The 23,074-nt window shown below is 50.1% G+C and overlaps 10 protein-coding genes across 10 annotated transcripts; 6 read left to right on the top strand and 4 right to left on the bottom strand.

The window, feature by feature from the left end:
* Nucleotides 1-1,424: 1,424 nt before the first annotated feature.
* ASPVEDRAFT_152810 (uncharacterized protein) lies at nucleotides 1,425-2,327 on the bottom strand (the record flags this gene model as incomplete). The annotated part of the gene is made up of 1 exon (XM_040808326.1): nucleotides 1,425-2,327. The coding sequence occupies one exon, from the start codon at nucleotides 2,325-2,327 to the stop codon at nucleotides 1,425-1,427; it is 903 nt and encodes a 300-aa protein (XP_040670219.1).
* Nucleotides 2,328-3,459: 1,132 nt separating this feature from the next.
* Nucleotides 3,460-5,406, top strand: ASPVEDRAFT_136275 (uncharacterized protein; the record flags this gene model as incomplete). The annotated part of the gene is made up of 2 exons (XM_040807276.1): nucleotides 3,460-3,558; nucleotides 3,628-5,406. The coding sequence occupies 2 exons, from the start codon at nucleotides 3,460-3,462 to the stop codon at nucleotides 5,404-5,406; spliced, it is 1,878 nt and encodes a 625-aa protein (XP_040670218.1).
* A 786-nt stretch (nucleotides 5,407-6,192) lies between these two features.
* Nucleotides 6,193-7,138, top strand: ASPVEDRAFT_43937 (uncharacterized protein). The gene is made up of 2 exons (XM_040812938.1): nucleotides 6,193-6,376; nucleotides 6,428-7,138. Exons 1-2 carry the CDS (start codon nucleotides 6,245-6,247, stop codon nucleotides 6,641-6,643), a joined length of 348 nt encoding a protein of 115 aa, XP_040670217.1. The 5' UTR covers nucleotides 6,193-6,244; the 3' UTR covers nucleotides 6,644-7,138.
* On the bottom strand, nucleotides 7,006-8,618 carry ASPVEDRAFT_135421 (T6SS phospholipase effector Tle1-like catalytic domain-containing protein; the record flags this gene model as incomplete). Its single annotated transcript, XM_040807213.1, has 2 exons — nucleotides 7,006-8,469; nucleotides 8,514-8,618. The coding sequence occupies 2 exons, from the start codon at nucleotides 8,616-8,618 to the stop codon at nucleotides 7,006-7,008; spliced, it is 1,569 nt and encodes a 522-aa protein (XP_040670216.1).
* Nucleotides 8,619-9,359: 741 nt separating this feature from the next.
* Nucleotides 9,360-10,366, top strand: ASPVEDRAFT_135211 (uncharacterized protein; the record flags this gene model as incomplete). The annotated part of the gene is made up of 4 exons (XM_040807200.1): nucleotides 9,360-9,610; nucleotides 9,656-9,756; nucleotides 9,807-10,102; nucleotides 10,187-10,366. The coding sequence occupies 4 exons, from the start codon at nucleotides 9,360-9,362 to the stop codon at nucleotides 10,364-10,366; spliced, it is 828 nt and encodes a 275-aa protein (XP_040670215.1).
* Nucleotides 10,367-10,410: 44 nt separating this feature from the next.
* Nucleotides 10,411-12,072, bottom strand: ASPVEDRAFT_63835 (cytochrome P450). Its single transcript, XM_040815693.1, has 2 exons — nucleotides 10,949-12,072; nucleotides 10,411-10,898 (listed from the first exon to the last, which is right to left on the bottom strand). Exons 1-2 carry the CDS (start codon nucleotides 12,063-12,065, stop codon nucleotides 10,468-10,470), a joined length of 1,548 nt encoding a protein of 515 aa, XP_040670214.1. The 5' UTR covers nucleotides 12,066-12,072; the 3' UTR covers nucleotides 10,411-10,467.
* An 867-nt stretch (nucleotides 12,073-12,939) lies between these two features.
* ASPVEDRAFT_30904 (uncharacterized protein) lies at nucleotides 12,940-13,445 on the top strand (the record flags this gene model as incomplete). Its single annotated transcript, XM_040810403.1, has 3 exons — nucleotides 12,940-12,996; nucleotides 13,055-13,243; nucleotides 13,296-13,445. The coding sequence occupies 3 exons, from the start codon at nucleotides 12,940-12,942 to the stop codon at nucleotides 13,443-13,445; spliced, it is 396 nt and encodes a 131-aa protein (XP_040670213.1).
* Nucleotides 13,446-14,460: 1,015 nt separating this feature from the next.
* Nucleotides 14,461-16,082, top strand: ASPVEDRAFT_135707 (uncharacterized protein; the record flags this gene model as incomplete). The annotated part of the gene is made up of 9 exons (XM_040807233.1): nucleotides 14,461-14,601; nucleotides 14,655-14,978; nucleotides 15,031-15,134; nucleotides 15,184-15,270; nucleotides 15,337-15,500; nucleotides 15,556-15,650; nucleotides 15,700-15,818; nucleotides 15,892-15,929; nucleotides 15,985-16,082. Coding segments are annotated over 9 exons (1,170 nt in total), but the record flags the coding sequence as incomplete, so codon positions are not given.
* A 511-nt stretch (nucleotides 16,083-16,593) lies between these two features.
* ASPVEDRAFT_172681 (uncharacterized protein) lies at nucleotides 16,594-18,220 on the top strand. Its single transcript, XM_040808730.1, has 2 exons — nucleotides 16,594-16,855; nucleotides 16,913-18,220. The coding sequence occupies exons 1-2, from the start codon at nucleotides 16,664-16,666 to the stop codon at nucleotides 18,128-18,130; spliced, it is 1,410 nt and encodes a 469-aa protein (XP_040670211.1). The 5' UTR covers nucleotides 16,594-16,663; the 3' UTR covers nucleotides 18,131-18,220.
* ASPVEDRAFT_85842 (uncharacterized protein) lies at nucleotides 18,211-22,305 on the bottom strand (the record flags this gene model as incomplete). Its single annotated transcript, XM_040817748.1, has 3 exons — nucleotides 18,211-18,269; nucleotides 18,349-20,844; nucleotides 20,895-22,305. The coding sequence occupies 3 exons, from the start codon at nucleotides 22,303-22,305 to the stop codon at nucleotides 18,211-18,213; spliced, it is 3,966 nt and encodes a 1,321-aa protein (XP_040670210.1).
* Nucleotides 22,306-23,074: the final 769 nt, after the last annotated feature.

The following is a 23,074-nucleotide window of genomic DNA, read 5'->3' as shown; positions in this document are numbered from 1 at the left end:
CTTAAAATGACGTCAACTGAGATGTGAACCAGATTTCAGTATTTCATTCAGTGTGAAGTTCCGAGAGAACAGAGTAGGGAGATAGCATGTATGCCGTCTAGGTCTACACTGGGAAAATAAGCTTATCGGCCACATGGCCCATTTTCTAATCTTAGTATATGCTTAAATGATAGAATTGGCTAACCAAGCCAGTGGGGGCGGCGATCACACACAATGTCATTGTTATGCAGGCCGATCTAGGGCAGGGATAGATCTTCGATACGAGGCTACACTAACTCTGAAAGATACAGGTACTGCCAGCTCATGATAAGATGGTCATTTGGAGCAGCACTCTATGATCTCCAGCCACCCAGCCGCCCAGCCTTGATTGTACTACTTCCCCTCCGCCCCCGAAACGTTGTCTAAGGGTTACTAGGGTACAAAATCCCGTCGGTAGAATTAAACTCCTCCTTGATCGACCGCACACTCACAAACCGTAAGAGAACATTCATCGAGCCTGTCTTGTCATTTGTCTCACTGGCCCTCCCACCCCTAAACCGCTGCTGCCTAATAACAGCGCCGGTGCTCTTACAGTTGATATAGAAGTTCCTAGTTGTATCACGCAGCGTATCCTTAGCGAGCCTGACAGCAGTGTGGTTATTCACAAAAATAGCACAGGTAAGACCATAGTCAGATATTGAGTTAACGAGGGTACAGGCTGCTTTAAATATATTCTACTGTTTACTATCACCCTTATTATTGTTGTAGATGTATAGAACAAGAATAGGACTGAATAGTTCTGTAGACAGGAGACTGTAGTTAGAATTTATAGTGTACTATATAGTTAGCTGGATAAAGTAGCCCTTAGTATTATCATATGTCCTGCCATATAGAAGTGCCAGTTCACGGTCATTACACGTATTATTAATTATAATACACAGCTTCACAAATAACATTATATAGATAACCAGGCCTGTAAAGTATTTATACTCAGCAGGATTACTAGTAGAGAGCTTCTTTACTTCTTTAATAAGAGAGTCTATAAACTCTATTACCCAGGAGGAAGATATATAAACACAAGAGATAGTACTATATTTCTAGCCCTAGTACTTGAATACACCACGGATAGTATGAACAACAGTATTTTTAATATCTGCTGAGTAGTAGATTAGATATGTATTCTTCCTGCCCGCCTTACTCATAATTTACAGGTATAATCTATATTAATCCTCTGCTATCCCGTTTCTAATTTAGCTATATAGATAGTAGAAGATGGCTGTACTGCCTGTATAATACAGGGTAGCAAACTCACGGTGCGCAGGCACAGTACTGGTAACTTTAACCAGATCTCCGGGAATCCACTGGATTACATTACCAGGCAGACCCGATTTAAGCAGGATGTGATATACCAGGTATCCCGAGGTAATGGCAAAATCAGATGGGTTCTAGAGAATCATATTCCCAAGTAGGGCCGGCAGGGCAGCTAGGTTCCCGGCAATGGTAGTGAAGTTGAATGGTGAGACAGTGTACGTAAAGCCTTCCAGGGCACGGTACTCAACCTGGTTGTATATACCTGGGGAGTGATGCACTAGCTGAGACGCGTAGAGCTGCTCGGCATAATATATATTAAAGTACAGGAAATTCGCATACCTACACCTCCCCCTAATCCTCTCCCCAAAAACATGAATCCCAAACGGCAACGGAATACACGCCACAGCCACAAACGCCGGGATACTCGACGCCGAATCCCCAACCCCCTGTACATATAGCTCGTGAAAAGCGGGAACACGCCACCAAACATATACCGCACCACAGACATACTGGCCAGAACAGACGCCGCATATACCGTATACGAGTCGACAAGGTAGTTCACGATCCCCAGATACACAATCACAAGCCCGAATCCGAAGGGGTCTAGGGATGCGATACTGGCTATCCAGTGGAGAGAGGGGGGATTTGTCCACGCGAACCAGAATAGCCCGATGGGGATTGTGAGTGCGGACAGTATATATGGGGAAAGCGTGCTTCTGGTGGTTCAATACCGTTCTTATACGCTGCGAAGTGAACATGTCAGAGACGATGCCACCAGCATTCGTGAGCGGAGACGAGCCAAATGTACCGGCAAAGAAGCGCAGGATGAGAAGCGTCTGGATATTCTGCGCCCCGGCACACCCAGCGCAAAAGGCCGCCATCACTAGGAATGAGATGAAAAAGGGGATCTGTCTGCTGATGCTCTCGCTGAGTGGTGCCCATATCACCGGTCCCAGAGAGAAGCCGATGACGAAGAGTGACAGGCCTAGGGTGGCTACTTCTTCGCTGACGTCGAAATGCTGCATGATATACCCCATGCTGCCACTGTATCCGGAGGACGACAGCGATATGATCTGGACCTAGTTCCGGAATCAGCAGCCCCCATTAGTTATATATTTATCAGCCACTATAAGCATGACAATGAGCAGTGCCTGAGACCAGGGATCGGGTCTGGAACCCCCATATAGATTTAATATGCCAGCCGTGTCTGTCTGACGGTGGTTTAATAACATATCTGTGATGCGGATATTTGTTTTATCAATTAAAATATAATGAAGTGTAGCCCTATATCACCGTTTCTGCAGCCGTGACATTGGACCATCAGACATGTCTAGTCATGTTGTCCGTTCTATTGGTCGATTCTGTCATGCACTGTCAGACTTGGGTAAACCACCATTGTTGCTATTTACAAATATCAGCCTAGTCTGGTTTGGTTAACTATAGGCAGACATGTAAAATACAGTCAGTCAAGCCTCGGCTAGCTGACTTGACAGGACCCACAAAGCTTGACTGGCACAGCATCAGTTAATCAATACTAGTTAACTATATAAACAATCTGACATGATAATTCTGTATGATCATTCTATCATTATTATAATTTAACTATTCTGCATAAGATGCTGCTTACTAAGATTCCGCCTTATGCAGACAATCCCGTTCCAGCCAATGATCGTGCTGAAACATGACACTCCCGCCGATGGTTAAAATTGCCCTGTAGGGCGTGGAAGTGGAAAATCCGGAAGACTGAAGCTCTCCTTTCCAGCCGGTCGCCGTCTGTTGCTGCTGTTCACCTTATCCTTATGCACGGACTTTTATCGGGTTACATTTACCATAAAGATGAGACCGCCGCTTCTGGAACGGAGATTCCGCGATATGACCAGGAGTTCAGGACACGTATAGTTTCCTGTCCGGCATTATTGGACAATGTCCTGCAATTCCGAGTCCTCCGTTCAGGAGAAGGGATGGCTTCAGCTTACGAGGCCGGCAGACCAAGTGGGTCGGACTGGACCTGCGGTGGGCGTAAAGTTGGTGAATGGATGCAGCGCTGGCACCGGCGTCGCGGCCTCGTCACAGCGTCAACTAGGCGGCTTGGCTCTGGGCCGCCCACTTATCTTTATCTTCGATTCCCCCTGCTGCCTCTGAGTAAGTGATCTCGCCATCTCTGCCAATATGGCGACTTCGATATTCTGGGTCCTGGTGGTGCTGCTGCTGAGCTTGACTGTCCAGGCCAAGCCAGAGAACGACGACGATCTTTACTCGTTTGTCACGGTACGTTATGCTTATTTTGACATTATTTGGCGTCTTACGCGTTGATTAATTGTTCTGACGCGATTCTAGCTCCCCGGCATCAGAGCAGTCAAGTACAAGGTCGAGTACCACGGCGATGGCCGCGACCGCGTCAGTCCGGGCCATATCTTCGTTGCGCCGTATGGCCAGCTCACCCCAGAGCCCCCGACCAAGCAGTATCTGCCCGACCAGGTTGGCCCGTGTATCTACGACGACAATGGAGTCCTCGTCTGGGCCGGCGCTGCCATGTTCGACAACCGCAACACCTTCGACTTCAGAGCCGTCCACAGTATCGATGGTGGCGACCATCTCTCGTTTGTCGTCGGCCTCGAGTTCGATGGGTCTGATGCGGGATTCGGTGTCGTGCTGAACAACAAGTTCGAGGTCGCGCATAAAATTCCCATGCGCTCTGATCTCGGCGCCTTTGATATCCACGAGTTCAACATCCTGGACGATGGCAAGACGGCCTTGTCTATCAACTACCGCTCGCATACCAAGGTGTTGGAGGAGTTTGGGCGACCGAGCGAGGCGTCGTACGTGTTGTCTGGAGGATTCGCGCAGATCGACCTGCCTACTGGCGAGATCACTCACGTCTGGGACTCGTTCGACCAGATCGCTCTCTCTGACTCTGTACATGTCCACCCAGACACTCCAGCATCGGCTCCCCCCGGCTGGGACTACATGCACCCCAACTCCATCGACGTCAACGAGGCCGGCGACTACCTCATGTCCATGCGCTTCACCAACACCATCTACCTGATCTCGCCAGACGGACACATCATCTGGCGTCTCGGCGGCGCGCACTCCGACTTCAAGCAGGACTTTATATTCTCCAAGCAGCACGACGCCAAATTCATCCACTCCAACGGCACGCACCACACAATCTCGTTCCTCAACAACGCCTCCGACGAAGAATCCAACGACGAGCCGGTCTCCTCCTGCCTCTTCGTCGACATCGACTCCGAAGCCATGACCGCCACCGTCGTCCGCCGCTACGACCGCCCCGACGGCGCCCTCACCCGCCTCCGCGGAAACGCCCAGCTCCTGCCCAACGACAACCTCCTGGCCGGCTGGTCCTCCGCAGGCTACTTCACCGAGTCCTCGCCCGAAGGCGACCTCCTCTTCAGCGGCTCGTTCGTCTCAGACCGCTACTCCACCTACCGCGCCTACAAGTTCGAATTCACCGGCCGCCCGGCGAACCCGCCCGACCTGCTCGCCTTCGTCTGGGGCACAGACCCAGACCCAGTCACCTCGGACCTCACGACAACAATCTACGTCTCCTGGAACGGGGCAACGGACGTCGCCGGCTGGAACTTCTACGCGCGCCCCGCCTACGATTCAGACCGCGTTTTCATCGGCAATACCACCAAGACGGACTTCGAGACGATGTATATCGTCCGTGGGTATATGAGCTGGATCTCGGCGGAAGCCGTTGATAAAGACGGGAATATCCTAGGCGAGTCGCTGATCCATCAAACCACCATGCCAGCGCACTGGGAGAGCGCTGGGTTCAGGGGAACAAGTCTCGGTCGCCTTCTGCCCGACGATCCCAACACTCTATACTCAACCGAGAGCAGCAGTGACGGCGCGGCAGAGGCAGAGGCGGATAATGCGGGAACCAAAACGGATCCACACATGACGGCCCTTGCGGCACTGGTGCGCGATCTGCAGGGCTCCGTGCAGCTTGTCCTCTTCCTGATGGTGGTGTTTGTGCTGGCTTTACTTGCTGCTGGTGCTGGTGGGATGTATGCGTTCATGCGACGGGGGAAGGGGCGGTATACGCGTGTTCCTGGCAAGGAGGAGGAAGAGGTGCCGTTGGGCCGTATGTAATGGGATTCTATAGTGTTGTATTTTTCTTTCTTTGTTTCTTGTAGAACTAATATTATAGAATAGAGTCTTTGAATGAAATTATGAATAATACTTTTTGAAATTACAGCTTCGCGGGTGGACTGGGCTCGTGGGCTCGTATATGTTTCCCTTTTCCTTGGTGCAGCGCACTGATCTCGACGGTGGAGAGAGTTGGGTATCTTGGCAGGTCTATCGTTATTTATCTGATCTCTTGCTTATATTATTCCTCTTGGCAGTCTATCATAATCCATAGACTAGATTAGAGACGTTACTGGACACAGGCCATTTGAGTATCGGCCCCGAAGGTACAGACATTGTAATTAAATTAGATAATAGCTTAACCGTTCATCTAAACTAGATCCTTATTGCGTAGCCCAAACACTAAGGGCATTGACAGGTGCTCAAAGATATATTATACATATATATATATACTTTTCCGGTATGAACATGTATTAATACAGTTGACGCCAGCGAGATAAATTCACTATATGGCATGTCTAGTGATTTCTAGGCATTTGGATGTTTCGCAATTATTGGTACGTGTCAAAGTATTAACCCTGAACTGCAACCCCCATTCTTCCACTCCTCGAGAATGCGGAGCGCGTGCTGGATTCAATGCGATGTTTTCGCGGGTAATGTCTTCAATGGAAATGGCACATTAAATCAGTTCCTGTGGAGGGATTAAACATCAGCAAGGGGTTATCAGGATATGACTTGTCTCGCTAGCGCGTGTTAGTAATATACATTCTGCGAGGCCAAACAGCTATAAACAGAACAAGGGAGCCCAGTCTGGCCAACTTCTCATCTCGAATCACTCAAAATGTCGTGTCACGATTGTTCGGCCCCGGAGAAATCCTCCAGCAGCAGCGGCCCTGGGCGCGCTCATCAGTTGATTTCAACTCTGCTACCCGAAGGATTTGCTTTCTTGTCCTGCTCGTGTTGCTGGCTACCCGTATGCTCCACTCTATTATACAGGCTTTCCCTGTATTCTGACCATTTACAGACTGTACTCGACTTCATCTTCGCTGGTTCCATCACCGCAGCTGGTGTGCAAAAGTTACGATTTTTCTTTCTGGCCGTTTCTGTCTTGACTCTGTCCGCTAGCATCGTGCGTCAAGGCTTCAGCCGTGGGAATATTCGCCGCGCAGCCATTTGCGCTGGTCTACTGGTCTGGACGCAGTATAGTCAGCGGGATCAGGGTCATCATAGTTGTCACTAACGTCTGCTGTCTTTTTGTTGAAAGACAGCTATCTTCGGGTGTCTTGACGAATGTTCTATTATGGTTGGCCTGGAATTTGTTTCTTTCCAACGGATGGCTTCTATAAAGGAGAAGGCAGCGAGCAAGGAATGAATGGAGAAGTTCATATGTTGATACGAATGAAAGCTGCAGAGTCATACATTTACGTATACGACAGACTATCATTCCAGCTCACTCACGACAGTTGTGGTATACCACAAGTACAGAAAAGTAACAACAAATTGCAATCAGTACAGTAAGAATGGACAAATGCTTGCTGGTGTGAATACAGAGACAGTACTTTTCTGATCAGGTGCGTGCCATAATTGAAGTATGTGAAGCTGCTATGTCCTCGTGTCAGGCATCTTCTGATATGTCTCTCGTATCGGACAACCGCAATGGGTATACGCCTCCCACTGCCCTATCCCAAACTCCCTCGGACACTTCTTCTTCCATCTTTTCCCCCGGATCAGATTGTCCGGTCTGTAATTCGAGTTGGCTTCCATGCGCCGAACAGCTGATAAATGTACTTTGGCGTCCCTGGGGACATCACGTCGCTCCCCAAGAGGCAGAGGCCATCGAATGACTCTCCACGATCCATCCTCCTGCAAGCCAATCCTGCGAAGGGGGAGGTATTCGACTATCTTCCAAGTTAGAACAGTAGTCCACGCGACGCCCTGGCCGTACTGGAGGAAATCATGTATACGGCTGGTGGTAGCTGCTCGCCAGAGAGCCGACTTGAATTGTGCTAATTCATCCGTCTCTTGTTGATTGACCGTTACCTTCTCAGTAGGTGAAAGGCAACTATCCCTAGGATCGTAGAAACAGCGGAATAGCTTCCTCTTCTCAGGGTCAAACTGCAGTCCTGCATCCTGAGCTTCGTTCACCATCCACACCAACGGCACATGGCTCAGCGCGTATTCTTCATCCTCGTCTAATTTCCGTCCGCCGCCAATATCAGCGTGACACCCAGGGAACCACACCTCCTCGATGTCCTGGTCATAGGCCTTCTCTTCGTCAACGTCGTTCGAAGCACTGGATCCCGTAAGTGTTTGGTCCCCAGAGCTAGTCTGCCGCCGGTCAAGAGAAGGCCGATAGTACGCCTCCCCAGAATAATGCCCCTGCTCAAGCTTCTCATGTCCGTTCAAACGAGCCCGCCTCTTCCTCTCCTTCTGGGTCATATTCGGATTCGTATCTGACAAGAGGTCCTCCCTAAACTTCGCACGATGCTCATCAATCGCAACCGCATGCCGAATAACCCTCGCTGACGTCCTCGCCGTATAAGGAAACAGGAATTTATTGCGATTCACCTCGAACCGCGGAATACTATTCACCGTATCAAACAGCCCCAGAAAGCGAATCTGCGACACGGGCCGGCAGAACGTCTCCCGCAGCGCTTTCATATACTTATACAACCTGTCCTTCTCGGCTTGCTCCACGTCAATGCTGTTACTCTGCTTCGCCCACTGCGAGTATATATTCCACACATAGCGCACTTTGCCTTCATTCCCTGCCTCGAGGAGTCCGATATGGTCGAGCATCTCAGCCAGCATGCGCGCGACATATGCCCCGCGGCTGAAGCCGAAGATGTAGATCCCGTCGCCCGGGCAGTAGAAGCGCATCAGGTATCGATACCCGTCCATAACGTGGTCGTCGAATGTCGTCCCCATCGCTGCGTCCTTGGTGTTGAGGAACCACCGTTTCAGCTTGTTCTTATGCGCTTCGTAGACTTGCCATATGGAGGTTGTGTTGCTGCCGACTCCGGGCTGGTAGTAGTGTAGCTGGGAGGGGTTGTTGCGGTTGAGCATCTGGATTGTAAGTAGCTGGAGTGAAGATAGTGGGGATTTCTTACTCTGTATATTTTGAGGACATTGCTGTCTGCGTCGTCGCCGCGGAATCTGTATCCTGTGCCGTCGAAGCACAGAACGAATTCCTTGTAAGCTGCGGGTTTCTCCATGAAGCATTTACTGATTGAATGAAATGGGTAATGACGTGAATGACGGCGGAGATAGTCTTCGAGCTCTTTTAAAGCTGCAGGGCGTGATCCATGGTTCAGGACAGTGGCGATGTCCGCTGATTCCGGTCAATATCCTTTCTACCCCGCGCGGCTATTCAATTGTATTAATTAATAATAGAGATATATATATATATATATATATATATTATGTTCTAGAGATAGGCTGTTGTTTAATTCCTGCAAAGTGTCTGGTGTTGGCGATCGCGACGTCATGACTCGATAGGGCTGCATACGATATACACCGTAGAGGATATAGATGATCTAGACCACATTCTGTGACTGGCCGGCAGTCTCCCCTGCAGTGGTCTCCGTCAGATGACAGCAAGACGGCTTTATGGCTGCACTCCCCCCGTTTAATAACGATTAACCCAATTCCCAACCCCAACGTATCGGATAATCTCCGAGCCTCGCTTTGACATCGCTGACAGCTTCCCCCGGCTATATGCCAGAGCAATACCCTCGGTGAAGCTGACAGACTGTCACTTCCCCGCGTTTCCCCAGCAAATGGCCACGAAATGACGATCCCCACAGTATGGGAAACCCGGGGAGAAGACAAGACATGACAAGCATTGCCGAGACAGATAAGCCTCGTGTTTCCCCTTCTCCAAGTTGTCCGCTTCTCCAACCCCCCCTATTTTTCTTCTCTTATAATATTGTCCATTCTTCACTATGTCGAGCGATATGATAGCCGGCGGGTCAGGGGAGACCCTGAACCGCATGAAAACCACCGAGAGCGTCTTCCTCCCCATCTCACGCGAGACCTTCGAGAAGCTCTATCTCAGCCCGAAACCACCTTCTGTAGAAGGCAGTCTGCGCAAGAAACTGGGGAATCCTACGCCGATATGCCTCATGGGGTTTCTTCTCGCTGCGACGCCGAATTCGTGTATTTTGATGGGCTGGAGGGGGGCTGGGGGGAATGGCGGTGCCATATTGTAAGTTTATTACACCATCTCTGAGGCATTTGATTAATTGTGTAGACCGGTGTATATCTTCTTTGGCGGCGTTGTGCAGCTCATTGGCGGGATTGGCGAGTGGGTTATTGGGAATACATTCTCCTGTGCATTGTTCTTTACATACGGTATGCTCTTATATTATTTTATAACTGGTTATTCTCGCTGACATCTGCAGGAACATTCTGGCTCGTCCAGGGAACAACCCAAATGCCCTTCTTCGCAACAGGAACAAACTACTCTCCCACCGGAAACTCTCTAGAGGGCCAGCAAACTGCGTCGTACGCAGCGACAACCGCATTCTACTACGTCTGCCTCGCCCTCCTCACCTTCTTCTATCTGATCTGCTCCATCCGAACCAATCTATGCCTATTCTCCGCCCTCTTCCTCCTGGTTATTACATTCGGTCTTACGGCAGGCTCGTTCTTCCAGCTCGCCAACGGGGCGGAGGAGCTTGCAGCGAAGTTACAGGTGGTTAGTCGCCTCATTTTATCTATGTTTACACAATAGCAACAAGTAAACCATGTACTGACGTATGCTATGTTATTATGTATTTAGGCAGCCGGCGCGTTCAATTTCGCCCTGTGCATGCCCATCTGGCATATCTTCCTCACGCAGATTCTGGAAGCCGTGGACTTTCCGGTGCGTGTTCCGGTGGGTGATTTGAGCTCTGTTGTTCCGGGGCGCAGTCAGAAAATTAGGGCTAAGGCGAAGGCTGCGAATGGTGAAGTTTCCTAAAGTGCATTATTGTATTCTCACTTAGGGTTATGTCAGGACTTGCAGTGAAAAAATACGATTCCATTCATAAACTATTGCTATTCCCATAATTCATTAATCCATTAAGCACCAACACCACGAACACGCACATAAACCCCCCGATCATGAGACATGGTCAGACTCGACTGAATCGCCGGTTTCACCAAATCATCGGTATTCTCAACTCCATCAAACCGCTGCAACAGCCTGACAAGGGTAAAACTCGCCTCGGTAAGCGCATACTGCTGTCCCAGACAAATCCGCGGCCCGCCGTTAAAGGGCAGATACTCCCACCCGCGCCGCGCATTCTCCTCCCACCGCTCCGGCCGGAATTGCTCGGCGTCTGCGCCCCAGATGTCCTTGCGCCGGTGCATGGCGAACACGCTGTATGTGACGACTTGGCCTTTGCGGACGTAGACGGGGGAGCGCCCGTTGGGGCCGCCGCCGACGGGGAGGGAGGTGTCTTTCTTTGCGACGCGGAAGTTGAGCGGGACGGGGGGCATGAGGCGGAGGGCTATTGTCATTAGTATAACCGCAGGATTTAGTAGAAGTAGAAGGACGTACTCTCGTTCAAGACATATCGCAGATATGGGATATTCTTCAACTTTGCATGCGTAATCTCGCCACCAGGGTTTGTTACATCCCCAAATTCATCAACAATAGCCCGGCGCAAGCGATTCCACACGGCCGGATTACGCGATAGATAAAAGAAGCATGAGCTCAACAAACTAGCCGTCGTATCACGGCCCGCAAGCAGGATATTCAGCATCTGGTCACGCAGCAGCTTGGGGTCATCCGATTCCGCCGCCAGCGCTTCAGCAAAGATATACCGCTCCCCGGGCTTCTTCTCGGGGTTCCGTTTCTTGGCCTCCAGGGCCAGCTGCACGTAGTGGTCGACGACCTCGTGGACGAGCTTATTCGAATCCTTGAATTCCTGGGGGTTGACCATCCAGTAGAAATTCGCGGCGCGGGATCGCGACGCTACCCATTCCTGCGCTGTGTTGAAGGCCTCCGCGAAGCCGCTGGCGTTTCCGACGGAGGATTTACCCAGGAGACTGGTGGTGTTGGCACCGGACGAGCCCATAGAGCCCACCGACTCGCCGAAGAGGAAGTGCGTGGCCGAGTCAATGGTCAGCAGGAAGAACAGCGGCTGGATATCGAAGCTGGATCCGTCTTTCGGGATCAGCTCGATCAGTCGGGAGATATGTCCGTCCATGAGATCTAGATCAGCGACCTGGTCTCTCGCGAACTGGGGGCGCAGCATGCCGCGCGAATGCGTCCAGCCCGCGCCATCAAGCGTGAAGATCCCATCACCAAGTAACGGGTAGAACTCGCGGTGTCTAGTGCCGAGTCCGAAATCGTTGAACTGCGTTGCAAGCACGGCTTTGATGTTCTCGGGCTCGATGGTCGAGACCATCTTTCGGCCTAGCACGTTCTGGCCGAAGGTGTGGCCGTTGATGGTGTACTGGTTGGCGATGTATTCGACCCATCGTTTCTCGCGCACGGCTTGGGCGAGGCGGTAGAAGGGTCTGATGCCGAAGATGTCGGAGGGGCCTTGCACGACGGGGGCGCAGTTGAGGCGTTTGGCGTTGCGGCGGTGGTAGATTATGTTCTGGAGGTAGTTTGCCACCACAAGAGTCAGGAACAAGGCGCCTGCCAGCACCAGGACGGGTGATAACATGGTGTTGAATATGTGGTCTGTCTGTGTCTAAGTCTGGGCTGTCGAGGGCTCTTATATGGTGACCCTTTCACATGGGACTCTCAGTTCCTGGTTCTCGACACTGGCCAATAAACCACTGGCCAATTAGTCTAGAATATCGCAACCGAGGAAGTGGTCCAGATCGCAAGAGTATCTGATTGCGGTTTAGGGCTGTGGGGAGTGGTGGGTCGGTCTCCACCACTATGATGAAATTATACAGATTTTGGCCAAATTATGCTGCCACATCTTCAGGAACGGGGGATTGACGTCCCCCGCGCACATCATGCTGCCGTTCTTATCCTAATGGAGAGACGCTTGCGAGTGTCAGACAGTCGGCCAAATTCATTCGAGCCAAGACGTGAAGTCTATTCAGGGTCAGCGTTTGTGATCCAGCAGGGAGCACTTACAAAGGGAAATATATGACACCAAACTTCGACAGGAAGGAGAGAAAAACAGTCGTTGGTGCTGGTGCTCTCGGGCGATATGGTTTCGTCAGGTGGAATGAGACAGAAGGACCAGACAAATCTTTGAATTAGGAGGCTGTAGCTGTCGGATGGATGTCCTTGCTGACCTAGACCGTGCCGATGCCTTGATTATCACCGACGAAGTTACAAGGCGGAAGTTTACTGTTTATACAGTGACTACACTCAATACATCACCTTGCGCAGCTACATTCTTTGAAAACTAGCTTTGTGATGGGCAATGACAGATCCAAATTGGCTATAGGTATAAATATGGGTATTGTGCTTCTTTATTGAGTTGACGTGTATCACCTTTCAACACTGCCATTGAAATTTAATAACATGCCAGCCTACTCCCATCCTTGACTTCTAATTTGGTGCACTATTCAATAAAAATGCGCCTCAGGATCATCACCCTCTCAACCACCCTCCTCGCCACCACAGTGTTTGCCGTACGTCCTCCCCATTTGCGTACTATCAGACGTCCATGCTAATCCTCTCTCTACTTAGAACTGGATCGACTGCGGCGGCAAAGCCCTCTCAGTCCAATTGGACGGGGTAGGCCACTCGATTCATTACCTACACAGGCGTGTAGAACGGGAGGTCGACCATGCGCCCCCGAATATGCGCTACCTAATGCCCATCCTCTGTGAGGAGGTTTCATGTCTAGAGGGGACCCAGATTCGCTGGTGTAACGAAGTAAGTACTTAATCTTCTATATAAACGTTGGCCTGACTAAATTATCCTGTAGGATAAGAACTACGGCCGCACCATGGATCTTGTGCATATTGTCGAGGCTGCCGAGGTGCTTCGTGCGGAGTGTCAGGAGCAGTACAAGGGAAAGACGGTTGCGGGTGGTGTGATTTACCATGAGGATAAATGGACTGTTATTATGCAGTAGGAGGATGAGTGTGAGGTGTACTCAGGCTAGCTGGGTTGAGAAGTATCCATTGACAAAATAAAAATAGGGTTATTGTCGGCCTGCCCGATTTAGTCTCTGGTCTATGCTATGATAAGTATGAACCTCTGTTCAACGAGTCCCAAATCCAGGCTTGAAATATTGTTTCTTCCAATTTATACCATTTCCCCGTGTTACCAGCGTTATGGGACAAAACAGACAGAGAATGCATGGCTTGTCGGATGCTCCGACCACACATCCCCTGCCCAACGATGTAATTGGCTCTGGAATACTTCTACTTATCTGTCTGGGTACACGGACCTCTACTGTAGGCGATAAGATATTATGTTTCATTATCCCCTCTCTCGGTCTATCCGAACGTGAACTGTTCAAATGCCGATGGATGACGCACATTGACTTCAGTGTAAACCTCTCCATTACCTTTATATACTATCACCGAGATGTCGCTAGATATTCACACAGACTCCATAAGCCACGACTTTGAATATGTGGATGTAAAGAAAGGCGCAATTGAAGCAGATGTCCCTAACCGGGTGTATAACATCTGGGCCGGTCAGCACCTCTCACTGATTACCGTTCCACAAACTAACAAAATTCCAAAAAAGCAACGGCATGGCAGGTCCTCATGATGACAAGCTGGACATGTAACATTATCCTGTTCGACACCGTGTTCGATATCGGAGGCCCGATGATGTTGATCTACTCGACGCACGTAATCCGTTGTCTACAATTTTATGACTGCAGGCTAAATATTGTTAGGGTTATTGTGACTGTCGGACAGTCCCTTCTTATGGCATCACTAGCTGAGATGTGCTCTATCTGGCCTTATGCTGGTGGTCAGCAGTAGGTGGATCCCTTCCTCAAGTCGAAGAGACTCTAAACAAGTGCTTCTCATTAGGGTATTCACCCAGAAGCTCGCACCGCAGAGGTACGAAACCCCGGAGTCCTAACAGAGAAAGGATGGTAGGGTTCCTAGCACCGATACTGATGTTATCATAGTGCTCGTCGGTTCCTCTCGTATCTCGTCGGCTGGATACTCTTCCTTGGCGAAACGGCAACGGCAGCAAGTTGCACGATGAATAGTGTCCAGGTCATCGTCGGAGTAGTGCAAATTACATACTCGACGTGGAAGGCGACAGTACGTTACCTCAGAGAATGCAGAAGAATAGATGAATGCTTACTGAAAAGCAGAGATGGTTAGAATGGCTGATATACACCGGCCTTACAATATTCGCACTGCTACTCTCCCTTTCGCAGAAACACCTTCCCGGCCTGTCACTGGTTGGGGGATTCATTGTCATAGCTGGTGGGATTGCATGGGTTATCTCGTTCCTGGATATGGCGCCAAAGCATTCTGCCAAGTTTGTCTTTACCGAGTTTATTAATAATTCTGGCTATGAAAGCCGTGGATGGGTAGGTATTATGAGTTTCTATACCCCGATGTATGCCTTGTATGGGACGGATGGGATCTTGCATGTTACCGAGGAGATGAAGAATCCAGAAAGAGACGCACCGGTTAGTACTTTACGCTGTTATCCTTACTATCCTCAGAGCTGACACACCTTAGAGGGCCATGCTATGGGCCATGATAATAAGCGGCGTAAGCATGTGTATATCAGTGATTGTGATGGGCTTCTGTGCCGGAGATTGGGAAGCATACCTGGAAACAGAGTGAGACAGACCATCGTCGTTATTTCAGACTGCAAACTTATAATCCCAGTATCCCATATGTGACCTGGTTTGTCGACATCCTCCATAGCACAGCTGGTGGGATAACTCTGGTGGTGATGATATTGATTGTAATCAAGTGAGTAATGTCTTCTTCTTCTTCTTTCTCAACGCGCTTCTCTCCTAATAAGGATGGTCTACCCAGTTTCCTTATCACCGTCGGCCTGAACACGGCAGCATCGCGGCTGGCATGGGGAATGGCCAGAGACAACGCCCTACCCTTCTCAAACATTTTTGCCCGGATTAACCACAAAGTGCAAACGCCTGTCAATACGATTCTTCTAACTACCGCAGCTCAACTAGTTATTGGTATATCCCCTACTACCCCTTCGTGTGCTTGACTTTGGACTTATTATAGTTTTAGGCCTGGTAGTCTTCGGATCGGACTATGCATTCCAAGTGATTATCAGTATATCTTTAGTCGCAATCCAACTGGGATATTTGATTCCTACTCTATTAGTGAGTGCTTCCATTTACCACTTTCGTATTAGCCGGAATAACTGGTCAGGTCGTCATTCGCGGCCGCAAACTATTGCCGACTCCTCGGGCCTTTGACCTAGGCGTGGCTGGCTGGTCAATCAATTTATTCTCAGTCTGTTGGTGTTCGTTGGTGATTGTCATGCTTTTGTAAGTTCTATGCTGTTATTCCTTATGCCGAAATATATGCTTGGCGAGTCTAATCTCATATCTGTTGTGATAGCTTTCCGCTTTATATTCCAGTGAATGGAGAAAATATTTGTAAGTCGATTAATATAGTATACCCCAACACTTTTCTGGATTTTAACCTGGATAGACAACATGAACTGGGCAATAGTATTGATTGCAGGGGTTATTTTGGTGGTGTTTATTGATTGGGTCCTCCGGGCTCGCCACTGCTATTATGGTAATTAACACTGACGGAAAGTAGTCTTGGGTGAATATATTACGACCTAACTTGCTGAATTTTATCGTCGTGCTTGGTTGGATACGACAATGGAATGAAATGTTATTCCGCTATCCAATATATATAATTGATATGCGGCCCCTTCAGCGAACAAGAAATTGCTACCCCCTTGGCCAACATACAATCAGAGAGAATACCCAAGTATAATGCGTCAGTCATACATACCAGGATACATCCTATTCCACTCCAAAACCCAGGACTCCCATCCAGTGTGCTTGTTGCTTGTATATAACCTGAAACTAGTTAGTTACTTGACTACTGCTTAGTAACACAGCTGAATGACAACATACTGTTCTACATACAGAGTAAATAAATCATTAATATTATTTGAAGATATGGCCTATTTCTAGCACTATCCCATATCATAACAACCGTCCAGTGTTAGCGTGATATCTTGGCTGTTATATGCCACAGTAAGCAACTCGTGTTGGGCGTCCAGGATTCTTCGCCCCTCACTCTCACTCCCCTTGACCTTTTCTGACGACAACACCTACCAGGCGATGGCGAAACTAAACCACGAAAGCTCACGATGAAGTCCTTTGACTCGCTGCCGCAGGAGATCATTGCTCTCGTTCTCCAGAACTGCGACTCCTTCCACCAAATACGATCTCTCATCTTAACATCGAAACCGATCCGGTCAGCCTGGCTCTCAAACCAACGCCCGATTCTCTGGCGCATTGGACAAGGTGAAATAACTGGTTTCAGCGATGGTCTTATAGCAGTATGTTTACACATCGCTTTATCTCAGTTTACTTGCATTAATCTTACAATCTGCCAGGTACGTGCAACACAGATTGCCACAGGTGCACTTCTAAAGGGAGAGTTCCCACCAGATCCATTCCCCGTGTCTGGGCTGAGCGGGGACGCCAACAAGCCTTCGCTCGAGGAACTGAAACAGGTTCAGACCTTGCACCAGGTTGTAGCCTACCTCGAAAAGAGTATTCTATCTTCTGACCCTGATAACTTCGTCTCTATGCCCGACGATTTCGATTGCAAGCGCGATGAATGCGCACGTCTTAAGTGGAAAGTCTGGCGAGAGGAGTTCCATCGCGCGATATACCGGAATCTGGCTGCGGGCGCCATACTTTGTCGTGCATATCATGCTCCTATTGTCTCGGATGATAGACCCAGCGATTTTCTTGCGTCGTTTCTCGAGATTATGGAAAGTGATGACGATCCATACGATGTATTAGAGGGCTGGTTTTCTGCAGCCGAGCAGAGCTATCTGTCCAAGGTTCCCTTGTATAGCATACGGGATTATCACCGGTCAGATGCGGTCTTTAAGCCTCTCGAGGATCTGTTCATAGAGGAGAGCAGAAAACGCGAGCCATTTGATCCCTACGGCATGGTGGCATCTGACAGATCGAGAAAAGACCAATCTCTTTTCAAGACCTTTGGAGAATATGTGGATATTCGGAATCCCGAGTCCCTCGACCCCGACCATGCAGAAAACCTCTTCTATCAGATTCTTCACTTTATTGCCGTGGTTGACGAGGAGCCACTGCAGTTTCTGTTGGATCCGAGCAACACTGAGGTACAGTCTGAGGAAATCCCAGACGACAGTCCCTCCACCTTTGCAATGTTCTTTGGATCATTCGTCCCAATAAAGATTACAGTCCAGGATAAGACCAACATCTTCGGGACTCTAGCCCTTCCAGGTCTTGAAGCAAGGACCGTCAAAGAGAGTAACTACTTTGGCTTCCAATACATGGACTCGTTTCTTACCAAAATATGGGAGGTGGGTGGTATCCCAAACTGCTATGAAGGAGATAAGCGACCCCCGCTGCCCCAGTTTCACTTTGCTGAGTACATGCTTCGAAAGTATTTCTGCCTTCGATTTGCAGATGCAACCTATGCGTCTTCGTGGGATATATTCACCCATTATGGGGCACTGTTTACGAATCTTGGATCGCATCTCTGGTATGACGAGCGGGGTTTATTTCAATCCTCGGATGACCCTATTCCTGCATTCTACTATCAGGATGTTTTCGAATAGCTATAAACATTTTCATGCCTGCTAAATGCCATTGGCACATAACTGTCATTGATATACACCTTCCAGTAAATGAACTAGCATCAGCAGTCCCCAGTATACCAGGAATACTCCCACTTGGTGCAGTACTCCGTCATTGTTCCTGTTAACAATAGAAAGGAACCTATTAGCTTCGACATTCTTATAGTAAACGATAATAAACGCAAATAAAGGGAACTCACCATCTGGACCACAAATCGTAGTCGAGCTGGTTCCAGACGCCTGGATCTTCTTCTCTTCCATCCCCGGCACCTGATACCACACGTCCACGTATCCCTCCTCGTCGGCCGTTTTGAAGGCAAGCCAGATGCCGTCGTCGCAGCTGAAGTACTCGCCGTTGTTGTCCTCGTCCCGGTCTCTTTCATCATCGCACACTGTGTCCCCGTCCAGCTTCAGGACTCCGGCTTCCGTGTACTCGGTGTCTTGTTTGTTCATGTTGATCTCGATCTCGACACATTTATAATCGCCGGTGTCGGGATCACCTTCGTCTTCGTCCTCGTCTCCATCTCCTCCATCATCACCTCCATCACCTCCATCGTCTCCATCATCATCACCTCCATCATCACCTCCATCATCACCTCCATCATCACCTCCATCATCACCTCCATCATCTCCCCCATCATCTCCTCCATCATCTCCTCCATCATCTCCTCCATCATCTCCTCTATCATCTCCTCTATCATCTCCTCCATCATCTCCTCCATCATCTCCTCCATCATCTCCTCCATCATCTCCTCCATCATCTCCTCCATCATCTCCTCCATCATCTCCTCCATCATCGTCATCGTCGGGAGGAGGTCGAGGCTCAGTATTATCTGGGTCATCATCCTCATCGGGGTCAGTAATCTCACAAACACCACCATCCTCCTCATCGTCATCATCATCATCATCGTCGTCATCGTCTTCATCCGACGGATCTTCGTGATCCCCTCCAGGTGGACAAGTAAGCCCCGGCGTACAGGGCCCATCTATACCACCACAGGCGTCACCCTTGCAAGGTGATCCACATCCCGACGTGCATTTAGGGCCCGGGGGGCCATCACCCACAGTTATAATCGGGAACGGGCCTCCGAAATGCTCGTTATCATCATCATCATCATCATAATCATCCTCGTCGTCGTCGTCGTCATCCTCCGGCTCTTCCGTGGGATAAGGATATGGCGAGACGGTACGAGTAACCGGTGAATGAGTGACACCCGGTTTAGACAACGGATTAGGATCGTTAGTGATGGTCAAAGGAGGGGGTAGTATCAATGGGATTGGGCTGAAGGTGAAGCTGGAGCCTGAACTCTCTGGGTATGGCAGTGGCCAGAATGAGATTGTCTGGGTTGTTATGGGCGGGAGTGTCAGTGTGGTTGGTTGGGTCGTTACGTGCTTTACACCCTCCTCAGTCCAGACCACCTCGAGCTCTGTGCTGTAGGGGGACAATGTGATGGTTGTTGGACTCGAAAGAACTGTCGGAGGGAGAACAAGGTTGCAGGGTGGCTCGCAGGCGACTTGGGGGTTCTCGTCCTTCCATATGGATGGGTCGATTAGGATATCATCACCATTGTCTCCATCACCATTGTCTCCATCACCTCCATCTCCATCATCACCATCGCCATCACCGCCATCGCCATCATCACCGTCGTTACCATCGTCACCGTCGTTACCGTCGCCCTCATCAGGTTTCCAACTACAGCTGTTGATATAGGAACGAATCTTTCCATTGGCAGACACAACAAGATAGTCGGCCTTTCCATCTCCATTAATGTCGGCATATTCCACCCGGCCCTGCGAGTCAACGCCGTTGGAGACGGTGCCCATGTTGTTAAAGTTTCTGGGCTTGCCAGCATCTGGGATGTTTCCCGTATTGAGATATGCCTTAGCAGAGCCACCGTCGTACTGAACGATATACTCGGCCTTTTTATCGCCGGTGAGATCTGCGAAGCGCACCTTGCTGCCGGGCTCACCCACTCCAGTTGCTATCGTAGTTCTCTCTCCCCAAATACGCCCGCTGTCCGCTGGTGGAATGTTCTGTCGATTGAGCCAGGCATCAACTGCACCCCCATCAAACACCACCAAAAAGTCTGCATACCCGTCTCCATCCACGTCTGCAAACTGCACTTTACGGCCAGGCTCACCAACGCCCTCCGAAATGACGATGCCAGCCTGCCAGATCCGGTCTGACCCCTTTTTGGGAATGTTGTCATTGTTGAGGTAAGCCTTGACTGCCCCCCCGCCGTAAATCACCAGGAAATCATCAAGTCCGTCACCGTTGACGTCGGCAAACTCGATCCTGGACGAAGACAGATCTTCATCTAGACCCGGGGCAATCTCGCCAATCTCCTCCCATTTGCCGTCTCCTTTATTGAGCCATGCGCGGGTGCGGCCTTTACTGTCGACAGAGACAATATCGTCAGAGCCATCGCCGTCGAGGTCAGCAAACCGCAGGCTGGAGTCCTTCGGCCCAACGATGCCCAGGTTATTCCACTTGTGGACGCTCCCATCGTCAGAAATGGCGAGAAAGTCCGCGTTGCCGTCTCCGTCCATGTCTGCGAATCGAATCATTTCACCTGTAACTCCCTCGACGCCGGGGGCGATGGTGCCTAGGCTCTCCCAATTGCGGCCACCTTCATTTAGGCTCCCGGTATTTCGCCATGCGTCGACGGCTCCTCCTTCGTAGATGGCGACATAGTCTAAGGTGTGGTTAGCCAGTTCTTCTGGACTCATTGCCCTGAAAACTTACCAGTCAATCCATCTCCGTCAATGTCGTACAGTTGGGCTCGGTTATTCGGTACACCATCTGGCCCCGGTGCAATAGTGACCTCCCTCTCCCAGTTGCGTTTGCCCTTATCTTTGCCATTGTTGTGGGTGTTGCGTGCCCAGTCAACGGAGCCGCCTTCGTACAGAATCACATAGTCGGCATAACCATCACCGTCCATGTCCTTGAAGTGAACCTTCTCCCGAGACTCACCTAACCCGGATGCCCATTCAGGATCGAGAGACTCGAACTTGCGGCCATTGTCCACGTTTTTCCAGACCTTAGCAGCACCATCGGAGTACAGGACAATAAGATCCGCCTTGCCATCATTATCAACATCTGCCATGCGGATCATATCCCCCGTCACTTTCTCCCAGTCTGGGTTGACTTCTCCAAGGCTCACCCAGGGGTTGTTCTCTTCCCCTGTGTTTATCCAGGCTTTCACAGCACCGCCATCATAAGCTAGGATGTAATCGGTGTGCCCATCATTGTTGAGATCTGCCAGAATCACTTTATCCCGGGTGGCACCTTTGACCGCGTCAAATATAGTGCCCTCGTCGTCCCAGACGCGAAACCCGTCAAAGACCTGCCCTTGGCTCTTCCAGTTCTTGTCTCCACAATTCCTTCCACCACTATCAGGAATTGGGTCTCCGTATCCTAAGCCCATCCCAGGAGCATCAACCTTGGCCGGGTCCCCGATCCACCCACGCTCGTGAGCATCGATGATACCCTTGTACCAGGCCTCCGCCATTTTAGCATACCCATCCCCGTTAGGATGTTTCTTATCAGATAAATCGGCAGCCGTGATATCAATCGGTACCGACAGAATCTGCTGGCCATCGCCTTGCTTCCGCTTAATGATCGCGGCCAATTTCGCATTAAAGGCATCCGTATTCGCCTGCATCCGAGGATCATTGGCCCATATCACCGGCGCCACAAGAACAGTAACCCCTGGCGACCCTTCAAAAGCCCTATCGATAATCGACTCAATCAAAGAATCCGCTTTCTCCAAATCCACCTCCAAATCCATATTATTCGTCCCCGCATGCACAAGCACAACGTTCGGTTTCGCGGGGAGAGACAGGTCAATGTACCCCCTGATATCAGCTAGCATCTTGCCGCTATGTCCCTCGTGGTTGGCATCCGGCATGTTGCCGTCCGAGAGACTTCCAATCATATCAGTTGTGGCATTCGTTCCCCGTTGGTCCGCTACGACCAACTCACGCAGTTTCTCCCGGTACCCGTTTCCGTCGGGCGAGCCGTTGCCTTTTGTGATTGAGTCTCCGAGAGGCATGATGCGCAGACTGGGGAGCTCTTGCTCAGCGGCGACGGGTTGGAGCGGTGCCGCCGTGAGTGTGAGCGCCAGCGCCCAGGAGAGGGCGCTTAGAAGTTTCATGGCGCATGTGGTGGACAATATCTCCCGGTGATTTATGACTTCACAAGGTAGGAAAGCACATTCAAGGAAGGGTTGATTCTTAGATAAAAGCCCAGTTCCTTGTTGATGTTATTATAGGCATATCGGAACCCAGTACCTACCCACACCGTGCTTGCTTCCATTCCGCGGTACAATCTCGTCCCCAACCAACCCTAGCAAATTGGGCGCCTGCCCAGAGTGGCAGTGCACCCTGGTTCCTTGCATCTTAGATGAACTCAAGGTCTAAAAACATCTTAACTCAATAGCTTAAGGCTGGAGCTACTTTTAAGGCGCCCACGGGGGGGATGTCAGCGCAGCAACTGTCCTCATTTGTACATCCGATCCCCTGTGGTTATTTATATCATTGGATCCAGCACTGATTAGCGTCCATGTCGCGATCGCCAAGCCAACTCCGCCCGAGGACCCTGGCGTCTTGGCATGTTTATACGAACTAAGGAGTAGAATATAGTCGCAGCATAGTTCCTAAATTGTATTCGTCCACTGCACATCAAACCGGGAGGGGTGGGAGGAAATGTGCGATCAAGCGCGCTTGGCGGCTCACTTTCAAGAATGGAAAATATCCCGCAACTCCGTTCTCCAATGGGAGACGTGGTTATTTGTTGGAGTGCGGCATGCGGTACTAAAAAGACTTCAGCCATCATCCTCAGGCCGTGATATTGTCTCGGATTGTTATGCATGTTAAATTAAGTCAAGAGGGGGCGATGCAGGAGTCCAGGTATTTCCAGGAGAA

This window comes from Aspergillus versicolor, assembly GCF_001890125.1.
Source record: "Aspergillus versicolor CBS 583.65 unplaced genomic scaffold ASPVEscaffold_7, whole genome shotgun sequence".
NCBI classification, from domain to species: Eukaryota; Fungi; Ascomycota; class Eurotiomycetes; order Eurotiales; family Aspergillaceae; genus Aspergillus; species Aspergillus versicolor.
Note: the sequence above shows the minus strand (reverse complement) of the source record. Positions and strands in the feature narration are given on the sequence as shown.

Excerpts from the sequence above, each read along its gene's own strand:
- ASPVEDRAFT_43937 (XM_040812938.1), top strand. The coding sequence starts at position 6,245 with ATGTCGTGTCACGATTGTTCGGCCCCGGAGAAATCCTCCAGCAGCAGC. Across the intron at positions 6,377-6,427 it reads GCTCGTGTTGCTGGCTACCC|ACTGTACTCGACTTCATCTT; the intron begins GTATGCTCCACT and ends GACCATTTACAG.
- ASPVEDRAFT_63835 (XM_040815693.1), bottom strand. The coding sequence starts at position 12,065 with ATGTTATCACCCGTCCTGGTGCTGGCAGGCGCCTTGTTCCTGACTCTT. Across the intron at positions 10,899-10,948 it reads GCGATATGTCTTGAACGAGA|CCCTCCGCCTCATGCCCCCC; the intron begins GTACGTCCTTCT and ends TAATGACAATAG.
- ASPVEDRAFT_172681 (XM_040808730.1), top strand. The coding sequence starts at position 16,664 with ATGAAGTCCTTTGACTCGCTGCCGCAGGAGATCATTGCTCTCGTTCTC. Across the intron at positions 16,856-16,912 it reads TCAGCGATGGTCTTATAGCA|GTACGTGCAACACAGATTGC; the intron begins GTATGTTTACAC and ends ACAATCTGCCAG.